The sequence below is a fragment of the Camelus ferus genome, chromosome 21, assembly GCF_009834535.1.
Source record: "Camelus ferus isolate YT-003-E chromosome 21, BCGSAC_Cfer_1.0, whole genome shotgun sequence".
Taxonomy (NCBI): Eukaryota; Metazoa; Chordata; class Mammalia; order Artiodactyla; family Camelidae; genus Camelus; species Camelus ferus.
In genome coordinates this window covers 5,526,507-5,546,925 of record NC_045716.1, presented here as the reverse complement: position 1 = coordinate 5,546,925, position 20,419 = coordinate 5,526,507, and the positions used below count along the sequence as shown (strand labels likewise).

General features: G+C 38.9%; 1 protein-coding gene across 9 annotated transcripts in view; it reads left to right on the top strand.

Annotated features, from left to right (window-relative positions):
• Window positions 1-20,419, top strand: part of RASAL2 (RAS protein activator like 2) — a 303,510-nt gene that overhangs the window by 261,801 nt on the left and 21,290 nt on the right. For 7 of the 9 annotated variants that reach the window (XM_014561393.2, XM_006187284.3, XM_014561395.2 and 4 more), the window contains 8 exons: window positions 4,101-4,254; window positions 6,021-6,119; window positions 6,627-7,181; window positions 9,582-9,726; window positions 14,416-14,560; window positions 15,202-15,438; window positions 17,158-17,359; window positions 19,470-19,669. In XM_014561393.2, the coding sequence (XP_014416879.1) occupies window positions 4,101-4,254; window positions 6,021-6,119; window positions 6,627-7,181; window positions 9,582-9,726; window positions 14,416-14,560; window positions 15,202-15,438; window positions 17,158-17,359; window positions 19,470-19,669 (1,737 nt within the window). The remainder of the gene's footprint in view (window positions 1-4,100; window positions 4,255-6,020; window positions 6,120-6,626; window positions 7,182-9,581; window positions 9,727-14,415; window positions 14,561-15,201; window positions 15,439-17,157; window positions 17,360-19,469; window positions 19,670-20,419) is intronic. The other 2 variants (XM_014561394.2, XM_006187285.3) reach the window with 1 other exon arrangement.

The window sequence follows — 20,419 nt, the reverse complement described above, 5'->3', positions numbered from 1 at the left end:
GGTGAATACAAGCATGTATCGCTGTACCGAGTTTATGACTGAGCTGTCTTTTCAAGAATTCAGCGAAGCAGTCTGGAATCGTGTAACTGCCACACCAAGCAGAAATTCACCTGCAGTGGAGTACAGGATTTTGTGTGGCAATAAGCATTTTTAATTAAAAGTTTCCCAAGTTTGGAACTGAATCTGTAAACCTGTGGCAGATTGAGCAAGCTAGCACATCCAAGCACTATTGGCGCTTTGGGGGAAATATGCTTTTTGAAAAATTGGATGGTTGAGCTGGGAAAAATGCAGCTGTGTTTTACTTAACGTTGCTCTAATCAGAGTTCTTTGACTCCTTTTTTTTCTTCATCAGTGTATCCAATGGTGTGTGTTGGCTCCCATCCCCCAGCCCTTCACTTTTGTCTTTTAAGACTGATTTCACATAAGGATGTGGGTTAAAGCAATATAATATTCATTCACTGTAGTGAGAATAGAAAGCCCCTCCTGCCTGTAGTTTATCTCTTAAATAGGTCAGAAGCAGCAGGTAATCTTCATCAGCAAAGCAATTAGATTTTTTAACCCTTACCAATCACATTGCTAGTTTGCTTGGAGTTTACACAGAATTGAAGATTGTCTGCTGACCTGAAAGCAAAAATGTAAAGGCTACGGTGTTCCCTAATTAGAGGTAAGATTGCTTCTTCTCCCCAGTTAAACCAAGAAGTAGTCATACTTGAGCTCTGAATTATTACATGGTGTTTGTGATGCTGGGGGTTGGGGAGTAGGACTGCAGCGGTCAGGAAGAGAACCTTGACCAGTAGTCAAGGGATTCGCAATGTCGAGTTTCGAGGCCAGGGTCCTCGATGAAGGCCATTGTCAGATTGGACTGGGAGAAGCTGTTTTAAGCTCATATTATTCTCTCAATAAATCCGCATTCTGCTTTCCGTTAGAGAAGTAAGCTGTAGTGCCATATGGAGCTGCTAAAACTCTAGTTAGCAGATCTAAGAAAAATCAACTCATAGGAAGGTACAGGCGGTAAACAGGATTCAGAGGGGACTTGGGGTTACTCGTGATGCTATATAGAAGCATTTGCACAGATAGTGCCTCCCCTCCCTGCCACCCGCACACCAATCCCAGGCTGCTTGATCTTCCTGTTTACCGTAATCCTGCTTCTCTGGGAATTACCTGTCTTCTCAGAGATCCTTTCTTCCCAGTACAGGAAGGCCTTGCTTACTTATTCATCAGCCATGTTAGTCATATTAGCAACTTCAGTGTTCAATTCCTGGGTGTAGGTGGGTAAACACACAAACATACGTAAATGCTGTACAATATGGGATTCTGAGCTATACATTAATAATTGAAATTCAGTAACCAGGAAAAGTTTTGAATTCGAATTCCAGATGGCTGTGTTGTAATATCTGTCAATGGCTGTATTTGAAAGTTAAACCCGAGTATCAAAATGAAATTTGTTCAGCATTGGAAGTAGAGTGAATAAAGAATTTGATCCAACTCTCTCTAAAAGAAAAAAAAATGTGTGACTCAGATAAGTTAATGTAAAATAATACCTAGAAACATTAAACGAAGGTAAGCAGTGCAAAGGAAATAGAGCAGACAGGAGAGAAAGATTGAACTTGCACGGTGGGACGTGGCGAATACCTTTTAGAAGGGGCTGGGGATCAGCTAGGAAACAGCTGAAACTTCTCAGCTTTGTTCTCTGTCAGAGTTAGGAGATTCTTCTCCACCCCAGAGTTGCCTCTGTTTTTTCCCTACAGCTTTTGACTCCAAAACTGTTCTTGAAATGGATGGGGCCTTGCCGTTCCTTCCTCTCTGTCTTAAGATGTCACGTTGGCAGAGCATGCTCCTTGAGTCCTTCCAGCCGCAGCTTCTCCCTGCTGCCCTCAGCTCTAATCTCCTTCTAGGTGTAGCACCATGGCAACAGGCCCAGCCTAGAGCCCAGGAACCTTGTTTGTGTTACCTGAGCGGCTGGATGCAGCCTGAGGAAGAGAAGAAGGAATATTATCCTGTCCTGCAGCCTGTTTGGGAGATGGCTTCATGTTCTGTTGTATGTGTGTCTGTTCTGCTACTGAAGACTTGAAATTACACCTGGAAAACATTTAGCCAAAGATGCTATCAGGAACCGAAGGCAGCAGGGGAAACCATCTTCTCTTGGTTCTCGTCTTCTAAACAGAGAGTTGTTTCCTGAGATGTAGTTCAGAAAGTGACTTGCTCTACCGTGACATGTGGCGCCGCTATGATTTGGGGTTGCACTGCACGATGGCTGTACGGTTGCTTCATGTAGGTAGACATTTATTTGGTTTGAAATACAATTAATTTATGTTTTCGAATATCTTCCTAGAGAATTTAAGAAACAAAAGTCAGCCTCCTTCTATTTTAAATATGCCTCATCTTTTCTGTTGAGAGACTCACTCTCAGAGCAGGAGAGGGTTTTCCCCTCCAAGCAACTCCTCCTGGGAAAATGGGCTGGAATTGTTGTTTCGTATGTGTTTTAAGAAAGCTGGCAATATCCTGTTGCCTAAGCCAGGCTTCCTATGAAGTATATTGGGAAAGGTTGGTAATTACCTTAAAGTAAAATTGTTTTTGCATTTAGTTACTTATAATTGGTGCGCTGTGTTGACAGTATCTAACATGTCATTGTCTTAACCAATAGAACGAAAGGAAGTAAATGCGGAGCCATTACATTGTTTTGTTTTTACGTATAAAACACTAGGCAGCTTTTGTGCATACTTTGTGTTATCAATAGTAAATATAATTACTGATGTTTTTTGCCTTAAAAAGACTGCTGAATATTAGAACACACTTTTTCACTCCAAACATTAAATGGTGACTGTTTTTTGATGTGTGTGGAAAAGAAGAATGAACTAAAATCCTGTTGCTAAAGATGTTCCTAACTGTATGGATTTGATTAAACAGTGTTAGAATGGAAACAGAAGGGAAAGAGCAGCCTTCAGTGCTGGTTCCCCATCTCTCATTACTTTATAATTTAACTGAAAGCTACTGTGGCACTAGGTATTTCGAGTGTTAACATGGTTATTTCAAGCAAGTCAATGAGGCTGCTTATTTCATGTGTTTTACAAAAACAAATGTCTTTACACAAGGCATTTCTTTTTATCCCTATTACTAGGTACTTCTGCTTGAAACATGTGTATTTAACGCCGGGCATTTCAGTCAATAAATACTATAATTATTGAGTAAAACTGCATGGCTAGCCAGTTCTAGATTCAAGAATATTGTGTCTCCTGTTGTTTGGCTTCGTTTATTCCTCCAAGGGGAAGGCAGTGGAGTACTGGCTTCTGCAGTAACAAAAGTGCTTCGCAGCATTTTTTTTTTTTTTTTTTAAACAACTCGGGGACAGAACCAGCCAGGATGCCTGAAAGGCTGACAAAGATCTGTACTTCTAGAGGAGCGTTTGAACGTTTCTTTTGAGGGTGGGAAGTTTCTTCAAGGCATTTTTTTCTTTATTCACATTTGTACAGTAAAGCATAGATAGAACCAAAATCTTGCCAGAAAAGAATTCCATATTGAGGTGGAAATCAGACCTTTTGAAAAGCAGGGTCTTGTGCTGAAAAATTTGGCTTTGGGGTGTGTGTGTGTGTGTTCATTCTGCCAAAGCAGAAAGAAACAGAATGAAGATTCCGCCACTACTGTTTTGTCAGTGATAGCAGAGGACAAAGCTATAGCATGGGTAAAAAAAAAGGAATAACACCTTTGCATAAAAAAGAACCCAAGATAACCTTGGATAGTATATATTTCTCCATCTCCAGTACAGGAATGAGGATAAAAACAATGTCTGTGATGGGGCATTGAGCGCCCTTGAGACTAATAAAATTATAGTAAATTTTTGTGTTTTGTTTGAAAAAAGAAAAAGTGTGTGTGTGTGTGCATGCACATACAAATATATATGGTTTATATGTGCCACAGGAATATGGTATTATTATTATTACTACTACTATTATTATTATTATTACAGATTAACTGTGAATTTGCTCCTTGTTTAGTTCTCCCTTAGGCGTTTTTACCTTTGCTGTGAGTCTCCACTGCATTTGACCTTTATTTCTTCGTTGGCTAATGGTTACACCATCATAAATATCTTTTTGTACTCTTAGGTCTCGTGGGCTGCCTAAACTAAAAGAGTCCCGCTCCCATGAGTCCTTGCTGAGCCCGTGCAGTGCGGTGGAATGCCTGGACCTAGGCAGAGGGGAGCCTGTGTCCGTGAAGCCACTGCACAGCAGCATCCTTGGCCAAGACTTCTGCTTTGAGGTAAAAATGTAGGAAGAAGTAAGAGCAATGAGACAGCAAAGAGGTTTTCTGTCCAGTCTTCTTGTGGTTCCATTACTATGGTGTTGATGATCCAATCATCTTAACTGGTTTTCAGTTGCTGAAAATTGCCTACTTGCGGGAAGGAAATTGGAAATCTGCTAACCTAATTATGTCGGTGATCGATGTTATTAATGACGGCTTCTCATTCCTTTTGGCCTACTTCTGCTTTCAAAATAAGTGAGTTCTTAGTGCATTCTCAGCAGAGGTCACAAGACTAATTTATTAAGTTAGTATTTTAATTTTTTAGTATTGATAAAGATATCACCTAAGACATTATTTTTCTCCCCAAAGCCTAAGCCCCCAATTTTAATGATTCTTTGAGGAAGTTGACCAAAACCATATTTTTTCTAACTAAAACATGGGCAGTTCGAGATCTGGGACCATGTGTTAATTCTTTTTGTAATCCCTGCACCCAGCCCAGTCCCTGGCATGTTGCAGGTGCCTGATTTCTTGAATGAACAAGTAGCCCTTCACCAGAGAACTGTGACTATCACCTTTTATAAGGTCGTTTTCGCCTCCCAAACTAAATGTACACAATTGGCCATTTGCAAAGTTAATTTCAAAACCATCCGTGTGCTTGTTAGGGTTATGATTTAATCAGTTAGCATGAACTTACAAATTTGCTAGTGATGAGTCCTGTGTTAGATGTTGTAGAAGTTGAAAGACGTTTGATACCTGTTGTTGGGGACCTGCACTATCCACAGGGCAAGCCACATGGGTAATTTTAAATTTTATTAAACCCAAATGTTAGACTTCAATGTGTAAATAAAATAAAATTATCAATGAAAATTTTTACATTTTTTAAACTAAGGCTTTAAAGTCTGATGTGTATTTTACACTTACAGCACATCTCAGTCTGGACTAGCTGTATTTCAGGTGCTCGCTAGCCATGTGTGGTTAGTAGCTACCATATTAGGGAGAACGTAACATCTGATCTAATTTACTAGGTTATAACCTGAGATTGAGTTAATATGTGGGCACCCTTTAGCAATTTGGGCAAGTCATTTATTGGTGATCTTTTTATAAAAGTCCCTTGAACTTTGCCGTATTTGTGGAACTCGGTTCGACAGATTGTATGCCAAGCGCAATGTTAGGTGCTAGGCATAGAGAAAACGTGTTTCATTTTTAAAGGACAGTGGTAATAATTGTCAGGCTAACCTAATGAATGACTGCACGTCAACAGATTGGTTGCCTAGTAGAGGAGAAATGGGTTGCAGAGTGATTCAATACTGGTAACTCCTTTTCAATTTCATGTAGTTCCCTTCTGTAATATTATACTGAAGGCAGTCCCGAGAAATTTGGTAAACTGTTTTAGAGACTCTCTCCCCTTTCTAGTTATTTTTTAGTAAGTCACTTAGAATTTAGCATATTTATTTGCAGGTAATTTTTACAGGTTTAAATTTAATTAAAGGTCTTTAGTTTTGTTCCTTCTAAACTGTAGGCCAGTTTTAGGTTCCTGAGCTGAATTCTCGATGGCCTTGGTCTTCATACCTGGAGATGAATATAGATGCTATCCAGATAATAAAGGCAGAAAGTGAATGTGGTTGTAGATACAGATCACACAAAACCAGCAAATGTCATTTTGATTTCCAGGTCGTATAATTTGGATTCCTAGCATATCCCTAACTCTTAAATGATACAACTCGGAAGATAGAGCCCTCAAGCGCCATGTTTCCTTGTCCTTATCTCTGATGTTTATGTTGAAGGTTACCTACTTAAGTGGAAGTAAATGCTTCAGCTGCAACTCTGCTTCAGAGAGAGATAAGTGGATGGAAAACCTTCGCAGGACAGTTCAACCAAATAAGGTAATGGTGACTTTGAATGTCTAAAAACTGTATAACTCTATAAGCAGTAAGTTGATAGAAGGTAGATACAGTAATAATACCTTAAATTTGATAGAACTTGTAAAGCACGTGTACATGTTATATCATTTTATGCTCAAAATAATCCTATTGCAGATATTATCATGATTTTGCCAGTGTAGATAAGAAGACTCAGACAAGTGATTTTACCAAGTACATGATAGAAATGGGACTAGAACACGAAGTTTCTTACTTACTTACTTTATTTTATTTGCAGAGAGCTAATTCAGTTGCCACGAGAACTTACAGGATGATTTTTTTTAACTCAAGTAAAATGAGGGTGTATGTGGCTCTCTGAGAGCTTGCTGTTGTCTTGAAAATGAGATAGAAATCCCCTTCATTACTTATTGATTGCCCTCAGCGAAGTACATAACGTCACCTACTTTAAGAGGAGAATGTTCTCCTTCTGGGATTTGAGCTCTCACACACAACTTTGCTGCTTCTTTGTAGGACAACTGCAGACGAGCTGAGAATGTCCTCCGTTTATGGATCATTGAAGCCAAGGACCTCGCCCCTAAAAAGAAGTACTTCTGTGAACTGTGCCTTGACGACACCCTCTTCGCTCGTACAACCAGCAAGACCAAAGCAGACAATATTTTCTGGGGCGAACATTTTGAGTTCTACAGCCTTCCACATCTTCATAGCATCACAGTTCACATTTATAAAGATGTGGAAAAAAAGAAAAAAAAAGACAAGAATAATTATGTAGGGCTCGTCAACATCCCCACTGCCAGTGTGACTGGTCGCCAGTTTGTGGAAAAGTGGTATCCAGTAAGCACGCCTACACCCAACAAAGGAAAGACAGGAGGACCTTCTATTCGGATTAAATCACGTTTCCAAACTATCACCATTCTGCCTATGGAGCAATACAAAGAATTTGCAGAATTTGTCACCAGCAACTACACCATGTTGTGTTCTGTTCTTGAACCAGTAATTAGCGTGAGAAATAAAGAGGAGTTGGCCTGTGCCTTAGTGCACATTCTTCAGAGTACTGGCAGAGCAAAGGTAAGTGGGAAAGGAGGATTGCGTTACCCCAGCTCTCTTCCCTACCTTTTATGAAGAAGCAAACACGTATTTACTGCGGTGATTCACATTAGAGAAATGTGCTTTGCTATATTGGTTCAAAAAAAAAAAATTAGGAAGGAAACCTATTAGTGGTTCTTAGATCCAGAAAAGCTGGGGATTATAGAAGTAAAGAAGTAAAATGGAGAAACGAACAAGTATTCATTTAAAGTCCACTTGCAATGGAATATAGATACCACAGCTCGCCCTTTTATTGTCTGACAAAATAAATGGTGGATTTGGTGTGATAAGCCCACAGTGTGTTCAAGATTGTTTATATTTAGTTCTGAAGTGTGTTGTATGATGATTCTACTCCAATATTTTAAGTTAAGATTGACTGATGACTGTAACCCATAGTCACAGAAAGAAGTATTCCAGAAGCATGCTGGTAATTCACAGGAGTCTTCATGAGAGTAACATCTAAATTTGGAATTAAAATACTCAGGGGGTATTATTTGTTAGCTGTCTTACGATAGCCTTAGTTTCAATCCAACCTGGAAAGAAGTAAAAATTCAGGGAGATGGAAAAGAGAAGTATGCTAATTCTATGAAGAACACTGAACAATCAATAGAGTCTTTGATCAGCCTGAACTGTAGTGATTATCGCCTCTGTGAGGCATAGTCACTTAACAAGGCTAAGTTTCCATTATCTTGTATGCAAATTGGTCATGGTAAAATTGTGTTTTAGATCTAGAGGAGTTCACAGCTAGAATAATTTTTTTAGAACCAAATAATAAAGATAAATGTTTTTAAGATTTCTTGATACAAATCAGAATATATCAATATATTCAGTATTTAACACCTTATCTAAATGCTTTCCTATTGATGATCATTTTTATGGTTGAATTTTCTGCTTATAATTTTGAGCTTTGTGGTGTTAACAAAGGTGTCTTTGAAATTTGAGTCTCATCCTTGAAATTGTATGGATATGTTCTTTCTGTTCTTCATTTGCTCAGGTTCTAGGATATATGTAGGATTTTTTAGCAGATTTATTGAGGTACAATTTATATGCCATAAACTACCCATTTGAAGTGAAAAATTGAGTGAGTTTTGACAGACTATGCACCTATGGAAACCACAGCAATCAAGATACAGAATGTTGAGGAGAAGGTATAGCTCAGAGGTAGAGTGTGTGCTTAGCATGCACGAGGTCCTGGGTTTAATCCCTAGTACCTCCATTTAAAAAAAAAAAAAACCTAATTACCTCCCCCCAAAATAAAAATAAAAAATAAATTAAAAAAAAAGATACAGCATGTTGCCATCACTCCCAGATTTCTTCCTGTCCCTTAGCATAAGAGTTTTAATGGTGATTCCTAAGTCTATAAGTCTTGTACACTGAGCTACCCCCAAATAAATCCCATTAATGTTTAAAATGCTAAATTCTAAAGTGAAAGTAAATCTGCACATTCCCTTTGTATTTGGTTTTGGAGACTTTTGAAGTACCTAATGAACAGATAACATTCAAAATACATGATGTTATCCCGTTACAAATTGAACAACAGTAAACATTGAATAAGTTCGAATGTTAGGTCAAGAAATTTCCTGTTGATACTGAGGACCAATTTGTAACTATTATATATGAGACACTTAATATGTGTCAGAAACTCTTAAATGCTGGAAATAAAGAGTTGAATAAAAATAGATGCTGTCTTTGGTCTCATGGGGTTTACAGTCTTCTGGGGAAAACATGTTAATCAAATAATTACAGAAATAAATGTGTGATTACAGTGAAAAGTGCAGTTGTAAAAAAGATATATGGTGCTGTGAGAATGAGGATTAAGGAGACTTGACTCATGGAGTTGAGGGCCGTGCTGGTCAGAGAAGGCTTCACTGAGGAAGCGATACGCAAACTAAAATCCAAAGGATCTGAGGAATGAAGTCCATGATGGTGGGGGCAGAGCGAGGGTGGGCGTGAAGCAGAACGGAGAACAGCGTTTGTAAAAAGCCCTGTGAATAGACAATGTTTTGTGGTAGAAAGGGCTTGATGTATTCAAGGGCTGAAAAATGGGTTCTTGAGACTGGAGCACAAAGCAGAGAGAATGGCACCAGATGAGGCTGGGAAGGCAGATAGAACAGAAAATACAGAGGCTGGTCAGCCACATTCTGCATCATGGTCTTTATCAAAAGCGCATGAAAAACCTCTGAAGGAATTTTAATTTTTTTTTTTTAGTTTCAAACTTAGGTGGTGACACCTTAGATTTTACCCTAACTTTTTTCTTTCAAATGAATCTAGTAGCTTTAGTTTTAAAGGCGTGTTCCCAAGATGTCTAATATTTCATCAGTCTCTTGTAATGTATATTATTTATTCAGTTGCTTTCTGCCTGACTGAACATTATTCTACCAGGATTTTCTGACCGACTTGGTGATGTCTGAGGTGGATCGCTGTGGAGAGCATGATGTCTTGATCTTCAGAGAGAACACCATTGCCACCAAGTCCATTGAGGAGTACCTCAAGTTGGTGGGACAGCAGTATCTTCATGATGCACTAGGTATGGAGAAGAAAAACACCTGTTTTCTTTCTTTTCCCTTTCGATGTTTATTTCACCCTCATGAAACAGCCAAATTGAACTCAAACTCTGCGATGTTATAGTTAGTGCTAGCTGATTAAAGTGTTAAAGGTGGCATTTCAGGTGTCAGAAGTCCCTGCAGTTGTCACCAGTGGAGGAACAACAGATTGGTGTCTTACAGTATGTACGGAAGGAGAAAGGCCATCAGCATGTGCAGCTGCCCCCAGGCCCTCGAGTTCCTGAGATGCTGAGGTGCCCAGTTATGTTAGTAACATCAGTAACAAGATGCCACTACTAGGAGACTTGTTTCTCCCAAAGTGCCAGGCATTTATATCATGATATAAGTATATACCTGAGTCTTAAAAGTGTTAGCCTTTGTTATCATGCATGAAAAATGAAGAGACTCTTGCCAATTTCCACAACTCCCAGTTTCTGCCTTTAAGGCCTACAGAATTTGTCACAATAACTAATTTTTCTCCTATCAGTCGTTCTTGTTGACTCGGCCACTCATTTGCAGTTCCAGCCTTGGTCATGAAACTCAGGAGTTAACCACTAGCATAAGGCACCGTGCTGGGGACTTTGATGTACATTACGGTAAAGCAGACATGAGTTCTTTGAAGAACAGCATCGTGTTCTTTCTCTCCATATCCCCAGTACTTCACACAGAATGTAAAGCAGCGCTAGCCTAAAGAAACATAATGTGAGCCAAATGTGAGTAATTTAAATTTTCTGGTAGTCACAGTATAAAAAGTGTAAAGAGAAACAGGTGAAAATTAATTTTAATAACATTGTATTTAACCCAGTGTATCCAGATATTATTTAGCAGTTTATCAATATAAAAATGATTAATGAAGTATTTTACTTTTTTCATACTCTTTAAAACTGAGTGTATTTTACATTACAGCTTCAGTTTGCACGAGCCACATTTAAAGTGCTCAGCAGTCACGTGTGACCGTCAAGAGTACACAGTAAGATATGTCAAATGAATGGATAAACCTTTGCCCCTCTGGCACCTACAGCATAGAGAGATAAGAAAGCTAAGGGTGTCCCTATAACCAAAAAGGAAGGGAATCCTATGCCTTTGCAAATAATTTTAAAAACTGATCCTAGCTGATGGAATTATAAAATTTCTCTTGCGAAGTACATTTACGAAGTGTATGTAGTTTGAAGAGTAGCAAGATCATATAAAAACAGAGACTGGACTAGGGAAGCAGCAGGGATTAGCGTAGGGGAGAGAAGCTCCTGTACAAAAAGTGCAGAGACGCCAGAGAACCAGGCAGGTTGGGAATAAAACCACTTAGCTGGAAAATGACGTGAAAAGACAAGTCAACAACAAAAAAGATTAGAAAAACAATTAGAACCACTTAGTAGAGAGCCTGACTGCCTGGCCGAGGAGTTCAGGTGAGCCACTGGAAGTTTTGAGCAGGGTGTTTTCAATACAGTCAATAACAGTGATTTAAATGGGTTGGTGAAGAAAGCAGCTGAAAGCAGAGACCAGTTAAGAAGCCAATGCAGTAAGGAAGGCAAGAAACAACAAGACTCTGAGTGAGGCGATCGCCAAGAGTCAGAGAAAAGGTAGATCTGAGAAGTATTAAAGAGGTTGAACTGATTGGATATGGCAACTTTTCAGTTTGTGGGAAGGGGCAGGGGGTGGTAGGGGAGATCAGATATTACAGTGAACTGGGGGCCTTTTGAGGGACAAGGTAAATGGTAAGATTCTTAATAGAAATAGAGAACATAGGAGAGGTAGACTTGAAAGAAGGAGAAATGACATTTCCACTTCACATATATTCAACTTGAAGTTCAAGTAGGAAATCCTAGGGCTTCTTGGTAGGAAATCCCAAGACATCTGTCCAGCTGGCTGTTGGAAATTTAGAACTAAGTTACCCGTGTGGAGGGAATCAGTGAAGCAACAAGATTACAGGAGGAGGCAGAGAATAGGGCCCAAGACAGATCTTCCAGTACACCTGGTTTCTGGTGTCTAAGGAAGAAGAGAAATCAGAGAAGTGATCAGAGGCAGCGTGCATACACACATACAAAAAAAGAAAGAAATCCCAGAAGGTCCTGAGTCTTTGACACCAAGAGAAAAAGAAGTATCAATGGAGGCAGAGATTGAGGAGGGTAAAGATTGAAAAATAAAAATGGCTATTCAGTCGGCAACTTGCAGATGATTAGTGATGACGAGGACCACGCTCAGGAGGACAGGGGCTGGGCTGAAAGGGTGAAAGTGAATGACTTCTCAAGAAACAGGACCACTGTGTTTATGCGACCTAGACTCACTGAAGTAGCAATTAATTCCTACCCTGGAGAAATAAATTTTTTCTCTTCCTGCTTTCTATCTTTGTGTTTTTGTTTTCTTTTCTCTAAGTCATGTGCTTTAGTTTACGATCTAATGGGAATTTATAAGAAGCATGGTGAGAATGGATTTTCATTGACATTAGGCAAGGCACCAAATCATAGTCTCACAGAAAGAGCTCATTACAGTCAGATCATAAATTATATCTCATGGTTTGCTTTAATGATTTGTACTGCCTTATGAAAAGCACTGTTGAAGCTTCCCAAACAGCAGTCTATCCTGGGGAGGTAAAAGGGTAAATATTTGTTGACCATCTGCCTCTTAAAAATCAAATATTCATATTCTACCACTCTGCGTGCCAGACAGGATTTCCAGATGAAATCATTTCTGAAATGAAAGGGAGAGACAAGTCCTTTGATAGGACAGTTAATAATTAAATAGCTGATTGGCTCAATGAGACATGAAAATTAATTCAGTGAGCAGGGGAAGAAATTTAAGTTACCCCACAAAGATCTCTATTGTCATATTTGTAACCCAAGAGCCAGGGCCAGGGTGGTGGAAATGGCTGCTGCTTCACACAGAGCGCAGCCAAATTCATTGGTAAGCATCTTCAGGACAGAGATTCTGCTGTCTCCTTCCCATCTAACTCCCCGTATTTCTAGGTAGCCTTAACATCCTACCAGGATTTTTCTCCTGTATTTTATTTTTGTGGCAGAAATTCTGTTTTGAAAACAGCTTACAGCATGTGTCTTAGCGCCAGTGTAAATTCAGACTTACATTAAATGGCTGAAAATAGTAATAAGTGATTTTCCAATAGTAACCCTGAAGAATGGCAACATTTTCAGTTCCCGGAGAAGGACTCCTCTATTTTCACAGGATACTGTACTTGCTATGGCAGGAGCCTCTAACATGGTAATTGAGAAGGGTTTCACGGTGAGATTTAAATAAAAAGGCTTCACAGTGAAGTCTCAGTAAACAAAAAAATTAATTTAAATTAATAAGTACAGCTGAGCACTCAGTAATAAAAGTTTTGTTGTATTTCATACACTTTGGGCAAAAAAATAGATGTTATTTCCAGGTTGCCTGAAGAATTCTCAAGAGAAAACTGAGTTAAAAATTAGATAATACCTACCTGCTTTTTAGCCAGTCTTCATTTATCCTGATTAAAGGCATTACTCTTTATAGCACAGATTCTGCCTCAATTAGACTCAAATTAAATCTTCTACCTGTTAACCCCTTTTACCTTTCTAATTGAAATCAAATTGCATGCTGATGTCCTGTAACACACAGGAAACACCATTTTCTGTGACTTGTAAAAAAGAAGTCCCTGAAAAGGCCTGATTTCCATCCTTGGTGACAGAGGCAAATTTCCTTTTAGCAATAATATGTCCATACCTACTGGCTTATTTCTACACATGAAATTTGGATGCTAGATAGTAATGAGTTAATGATTTACACAGAAGACACACCACAGGACATTCCAGGCATAAACTCATATTTAAACAGCATATTGAGTGCTCACCCTCTTTGGCCCTGGTCTCTTTTTCAAAGGCAAGAAAGCGAGCAGACATGAAGGGAGCATGGAATCTGTCTCAGTAATTGGTGGTCGGCTAAAGAGCTTCTAGGTGCAGGTCTATAAGACTTCGCCTTTCAGTGTGGTACTTTCCACACTATTGGACATAGGTTATAGTTTCAAAAGTGAAAAGAATTTTCTCAGTTTTGAAAGGTTTAAAATCTACCATAATCAGGTAAAAAGAAAAAAACAGATGAGGTAAGGATTTGTTCTTCCAGGAAATATCAGGCCTATCTCTACAGAGGATAGGATCTATGAACGGGGCTTCTAAGCTAAATGTATTTGGAAGAACATACACAGCTTATATAAAGGGATATTCTCCTGTGTGCTATGTTGAATGACTACCCCATTTCAAGAGGTAGGCCTGGAGACCCTCACTTGGTTATTTATTCTTCTAAAATAGTAAAAGCATTATTCATCCTGGTAGAGAGGCCTTATAATAAATGATGAATCCTACTAATTAAATATATTGGTGGTTTCAGATAAAAGATTTAACGTTGTAGCATTGTTTAAAGTAGTATCATTATGATTTTTATAAATACCACGATGATGGTGATGTTAGTGAGGACTGTTTTCCCACTTTCGGGATAAGGAAAATAAACATGCTCTCTGGGAGGTGGTAAATAACTCTTGGCTTCCAGAGCAGGAACCCTCCGTGAAGAATCTTTTGTGCCCTCCATGTCAGGCATCAGAAAGAATTCCCCACTATACAGTTTTAGTACAAAAATCCTAAATTCTTTTATTCTATTCAGGAAAACACTATTTATAGCTGCACTATTCATCATCTTCTCTCTCCAAATAGGAGAGTTCATCAAAGCTTTGTATGAGTCAGATGAGAACTGTGAAGTGGATCCCAGCAAATGTTCATCCAGTGAGCTGACAGACCATCAGAGCAACCTGAAGATGTGCTGTGAGCTGGCTTTCTGCAAGATCATCAATTCTTACTGGTGAGCTGGTGTCAGTGCTTCATCCCCTGCGTATGGAACTTAAACGCCTCCAAGTAAAAGTGATCACACTGTTATTTCCTAACTAAAGGAAGGGCTTAGGGGAAAAATTGAAAGTTTCCCTCATACAGTTTTTCTAAAATCTAAACCTCCATTGTAAGCAGAAGTGTCTCTGAACTATCTACATAAATGTAACATTTCCCCAGAATATTAGCACCACATTCTCTTCTCTAATACCAGAAGAATTTTAAGGACTTTTTAACATGTTTGCTAGTGTCCAACAAGTGTGTTGACGGTTTTTGATCATTACGCCAACCCCAGCAATCGGTGAACTTTTGGAAGATTTTTGATGAACATTCTTTAGAGAGACTATGATACACTCTGGTAAACTACACAGTTTAGTCAGGAGCCTTGTGCCGTTTTCCCACTTTGCAAAACTAAATTTACACTGATCCCGAGTTTTGCAGCTTTGGATTTCCAGTCTCCATCGGAAGTTTCCACCACCTCTCAGCCATGAGTCAGGCAGAGCTCTGTTAGGCCCTCCTCCCAGCCTGGCTCTCTTGGGCCAGAGTGGGATCACCTGTGCTTTCTTGGGTTGTGGTTCTTTTCTACTGAGAGGTTTTGGTCTTTTTTTCCTTCCCCAGTGTTTTCCCTCGTGAGTTGAAAGAAGTGTTTGCGTCATGGAAGCAGCAGTGCCTGAACCGTGGCAAGCAGGACATCAGCGAGCGGCTCATCAGCGCCTCGCTGTTCCTCCGCTTTCTGTGCCCGGCCATCATGTCGCCCAGTCTCTTCAACCTCATGCAGGAATACCCTGACGACCGCACGTCTCGGACTCTAACGCTCATTGCCAAGGTCATCCAGAACCTGGCCAACTTTGCCAAGTAGGTGTAGCTACCATCACCACTTTTTAAAAAACATTGTTTAAAAAAGTACATGAGACCTAAAATTCAGGTGGTGGGGGCCACATCATTTATGTCATGTGATTGTCATTGTGATGTTACTAAAAATAGCAAAAAAAAATTGGACTCACTTTGAATTTTCACTTAATAGAGGAATGGTTAAATAACCTCTTCATTTAATGGACTGTCAGCAGCTGCTGCAAGTTATGTTAACAAAGTACCAATAATATGGAAAATGATAAAGATATATTAAATGAAAAGTGCTACTAAAAACTTTAGCTCCCCCCGCCACCCCAGAAAAGGATACCAAAGTGGTGCATATGCTTTTATCCCAGCAGTATGAAAACACAAAAACCTAAGTACAAGAAAGTTGGGAAGGCCAGTCAGACAGAATTCTGTGGTTACATTGTCTAGGACAGTTGGCTTGGCCCCTTCGAAAAAGTCAATGTCGTGAAAAATGGAAAGATGGAGGAGGGACTATACTAGATTAAATGAAACTAAATCCAGTACTTGAATCTTAATTGGATTTGAACTGGGAAAAAAAATTATAAAAATCATTTTGGGGACAATTGGTGAAACTTAAATACGATTATATATCAGATAATTTATTAATAATGTCTTTTAAAAGTTTTAGCGTGATGATGGCATTGATTTACATAACCATTATTACTTATTCTGGAGAAGTAGGTACTAATGTACCTAAAGCTTATGTCTACAATTCGGTTTAAAACAGTTCAATCAAAAAAAAGTACATGTATATGTAGAGAGAGTGAAAACAAACTTGGTAACATGTGAACAATGGGTTAATGTAGGTGAATGGTTGGGTGTACATTGTATTCTTTCCATTTTTCTGTAGCTTTAAATTTTTCAAAACAAAGTTAGGTGAAAGCAGTTGGGGAAGAAATGCACTGAAATGGAAACAGCAGATATATTTGGGTGATGGAATGGGTACACACCCTTTTTTCTTCTTTGAATTGTTTTCAACTTTTTCTTAAATTTGTTTAATTTTTATAATTTATAGAAAATAATTTTAAGAAATCACTGAGAAGGAATTCACACTGGCAGAATCAATCCCAGATTTACTCAATATTGAAGCTTAAGGATAAGTTTCTAGTAGCAATGTATTGAAGGAAAAAATTTGAACTTTAACGAGACATTGTTTTCTAGCATATAACAGTGGCTTTTTAGAAGTGCACTGTTTTAACTTTGTGTGCCCCTGAAATATGCATGTTGACCCATATTTGAGCTAATTCTTGTCCAAGTTGTTTCTAGTTTATTTGGGAACATGTTTTATGGACTTGAGCTGGGCCCGGAAGGCAGCTAGAACCTAGACAGGCACAGAGGAGAGGGCGTTCTTCTCTAGCACAAGCGAGGTCTTGGAGAGGAAAAAGAAGGTAACATATTTGGGAGACTTTGAAGAAGCTGGTGATATTGAAGATTTATACTGATGACGAATGTTTATACTGACTTTAAATACCAGAAAAAAAGACTTTTGTCTTTCCCCTGGAGAGAACAGAAAGCTATTCAAAGTTTTTGAGTATTAACATAATATTAAGAAAGTATATTTTAGTATTTATCACTCACAGATATAAACAAATTAGTCACCTATCCCCTCCCCCACAAAAAAGTGTGAATTCAATTCAAAGTGATCACATCTTTTCCTGAATATGCTCTTTCTCATTTTCATTCCCTCTACTTTAGATTTGGTAACAAAGAGGAATACATGGCCTTCATGAATGACTTTCTAGAACACGAGTGGGGTGGAATGAAGCGCTTTCTTCTGGAGATCTCTAATCCTGACACCATCTCAAACACCCCAGGCTTTGATGGCTACATTGATCTGGGCCGAGAGCTTTCAGTTTTGCATTCCTTACTATGGGAAGTGGTTTCCCAACTTGATAAGGTAAAGTAGGCTGGAAGGGCAATGGGAGATGGGAGGCAGAGAATCCTAAAGGGCCTGAATTCTGGAGAGTGTCTATGGAGCAATCACACTCATGCTTTGTGCTAGTTGAAAGCAGCCTTTTGCCCTAGAAGTCTGGGAGGAAGTAGTTATTATTTCTGAGTAAAATATGTGCCCTACAAACCAGGAAATTCTAGAAAGCCATGAAATTATTAGCATAGTTTGAAGTAGTTACATAAATTAATGGGGTATACATTTCTGTAGACAGATACACGTATGTGTGTGTATTTGCCTAGAAACTAATATCAAATACTGGTGTTTTCAGCCTTATTCATGTATTGTAGAATGACATGAACCTCATATAGTAACTTCTAATGAAAGTGTGGACTTGGAAAAATACTGAGACGATTGTGTTTAAGTAACTTACCCATGAGATTTGTTTTTATCATGCAAGTCAGAGGGTTTTATATAACTATTAGTACTAAAGACTTACATGGGATCTGAAAATCCTGACGTTCTCTTTTTCTTTGCAGATGTGAATTAAGAATATAGAAAACAATGATCATTTTTAATCATTTATTTTCTGACTACAACCTAAGGATTTTATTGTATGTCGTATTAGTAACTAAATGTATACCATGCCAATCATTTTCTTCCTTCTGGAATTTTGCAAAGAGGGATAGAATTTGTTATGGAAAACTGTCTAACAGACTTTGGCTAGGTTTATCCCAATAATTATTTATTAATGTTTTTGTTTGCTGCAGGTACATTATAAATATCTGTGGTGGTATGTTAGAATAACTTCACAAAGCAAAGTTATTTTTCTGTGATAAGAATTTGATTGTTTGCTTTCCTCCATTTTCCTATTATCTTTAAAAATATTGCACCAACAAAATGGGGGGTGGAGTGGGGAGTAAACCTATTAACAAAGACCAGTTTCCTGAGGACATGTAAATGGTAGTATGCCCACTGCTGCTTAAAACATTTGTAAAGTAAGAAACTGTTTCTTATTCTCAGTGACCCCTTCTTCACTTGTAGAAATGCTAGCTAGATTTTCAGTTGGCAGCTATGCTGAAGGTAAATTTCTTGAATGTGAATCATGGCTCAAGAAAGTCGAGCAAGTAAAGACATTCTCCTGATGGCGTTTGTACTCATTTAAGTAGGGTAGAAGAGTCTACTGGTTGTTGAGAAAACAATGGGGCAGCCATGTAAAATTGCCTAATGGTTGAGGGTTCCCATAAGACCCCATGAGAATGAGAATTCCCTAAAGAAAAAGATGATTGAGATGGATAAAGCAAGTCATAAAAAGTTACTCTTCATTGAATAACTGCATCAGTGGGATACAGATACAGTTATCTTGTGAAATCAACCTGGTTTATTCAGGGTCAGGGTCTTTTTAACAGGCTTTGCTGTGTAAGCACATTTTCTCCTTTTTAATCTCTGTTTGGTCCTGGGAACCAGGAGTACATCTAGACATAGCTCAAAGAGTTTACCTGATTTTGCTGCTTTTTAAAACAAAAAATTGTCTTGCTAATGCAAACTCAGTTGGCACTAGGTCGGCGTTCCCAAGATTAAATGGGCTAGTGGATTGTAATATCAACTGTGTGCCCTGCAGTGCTCTGGATCCCTGAATGCAACACCTTCTTGTATGTTGGCATGCATTTCTTTCCTCACGTAATCCCTTTTCTTTGGAAGTTTCATCACACCAGCCAATCCTCTGGTCTTAAAGTCCTTTTTGGTTAAAAGGTGTTTGGTTCTTCCCCTCCCGTCTCCCCACCTTGATCTACCAGCCTCCCAAAGATTTAGTTTGCTTTGCATGCCTATTTTAGTTGGAATGGCAATAGTTTGGTTGTGTAAGCATGTCTTTTTAATTTTTATTTGCATAATCCTAATTTCTATTTCCTTTCTTTCCTCAATGTCTGCTGCATCTTGTTTCGCCTCCTCCATTCATCTCGACGCCATGGTTCTGCTGCTCCATAACAATGCATTATGAACCTGCCACTCCCATACGCAAACACCTACCCTTCCCTCCAACCTACACCTCTCCATCAATGGGCATCGTTGTCCCAAAAACAATCTGTGGTGGATATCGCAATGCTTATTATCCAATTAGGGTGAAAATTCCTTCCTACAGGCGACCGTGGCAAAATTGGGACCTCTCCCTCGTGTTCTCGCTGACATTACCAAATCTCTGACTAACCCCACACCAATACAACAGCAGCTGAGACGCTTCACCGAGCATAACTCCAGTCCAAATGTCAGTGGGAGCCTCTCCTCTGGGCTGCAGAAAATATTTGAAGACCCTACTGACAGGTATGAATTTTAGAGAGAATTTGAACTCGTTATCTCAGAGAGAGATAATGTTTATAGAGATTTGGGGAAAATCTATTTAACTCACTTGTTGAATTTTCAACTTTAAAGTCACGAGCAGTTGGAAAGAATCATCTGACTTGAGATAAATCCAATTGTTTGTCGTAATAAAAACACAAGATCTAGGACACTTATTGTCTAGAATGACATTGTAGAGTTATGATATATTCGACAAACTTTCTTTTAAAAACTGTCTTGCTTAATAGAGGGCTAAGGGCTCTGTGAAGTTGATGTTTGCATGTATGGTAGCATTCAAGAACCTGGAGAACCTCAGCTGAAATCATTTCAGAGCTGTCTGTGTCAGCTGGACAGGATACAATGTCAATGCTTAGACTTTGTTTTCATATTGGCAAGACGTGCCTTTAGTAGGGACCCTTTGGTGGTGCGCTCAGAGCTTCTCCTCTGAAGGTTTAGGCAGAACCAGTTAACTACGAATTGGAATACCTTGGGAGGTTTAAAACCTAACTAGGAAGTGATGGGAATTCTCATAAAAATCAAAGTCAAGGGTGGAGCGATAGACACAGTGTTATTCTCTACCTTTGGAGAAAACTAAAAATGTTGGATCTTATTCTAAGAATTGTGATGATGTCATCTCGGTGTAGGAACCGATGTAGGCATCCACATGGGGCCTGTGAGCCCTCAGAAGAGTTCATATGCCTGAGATGAGGAGTCTTAACTTTGTTAAATTTGCCT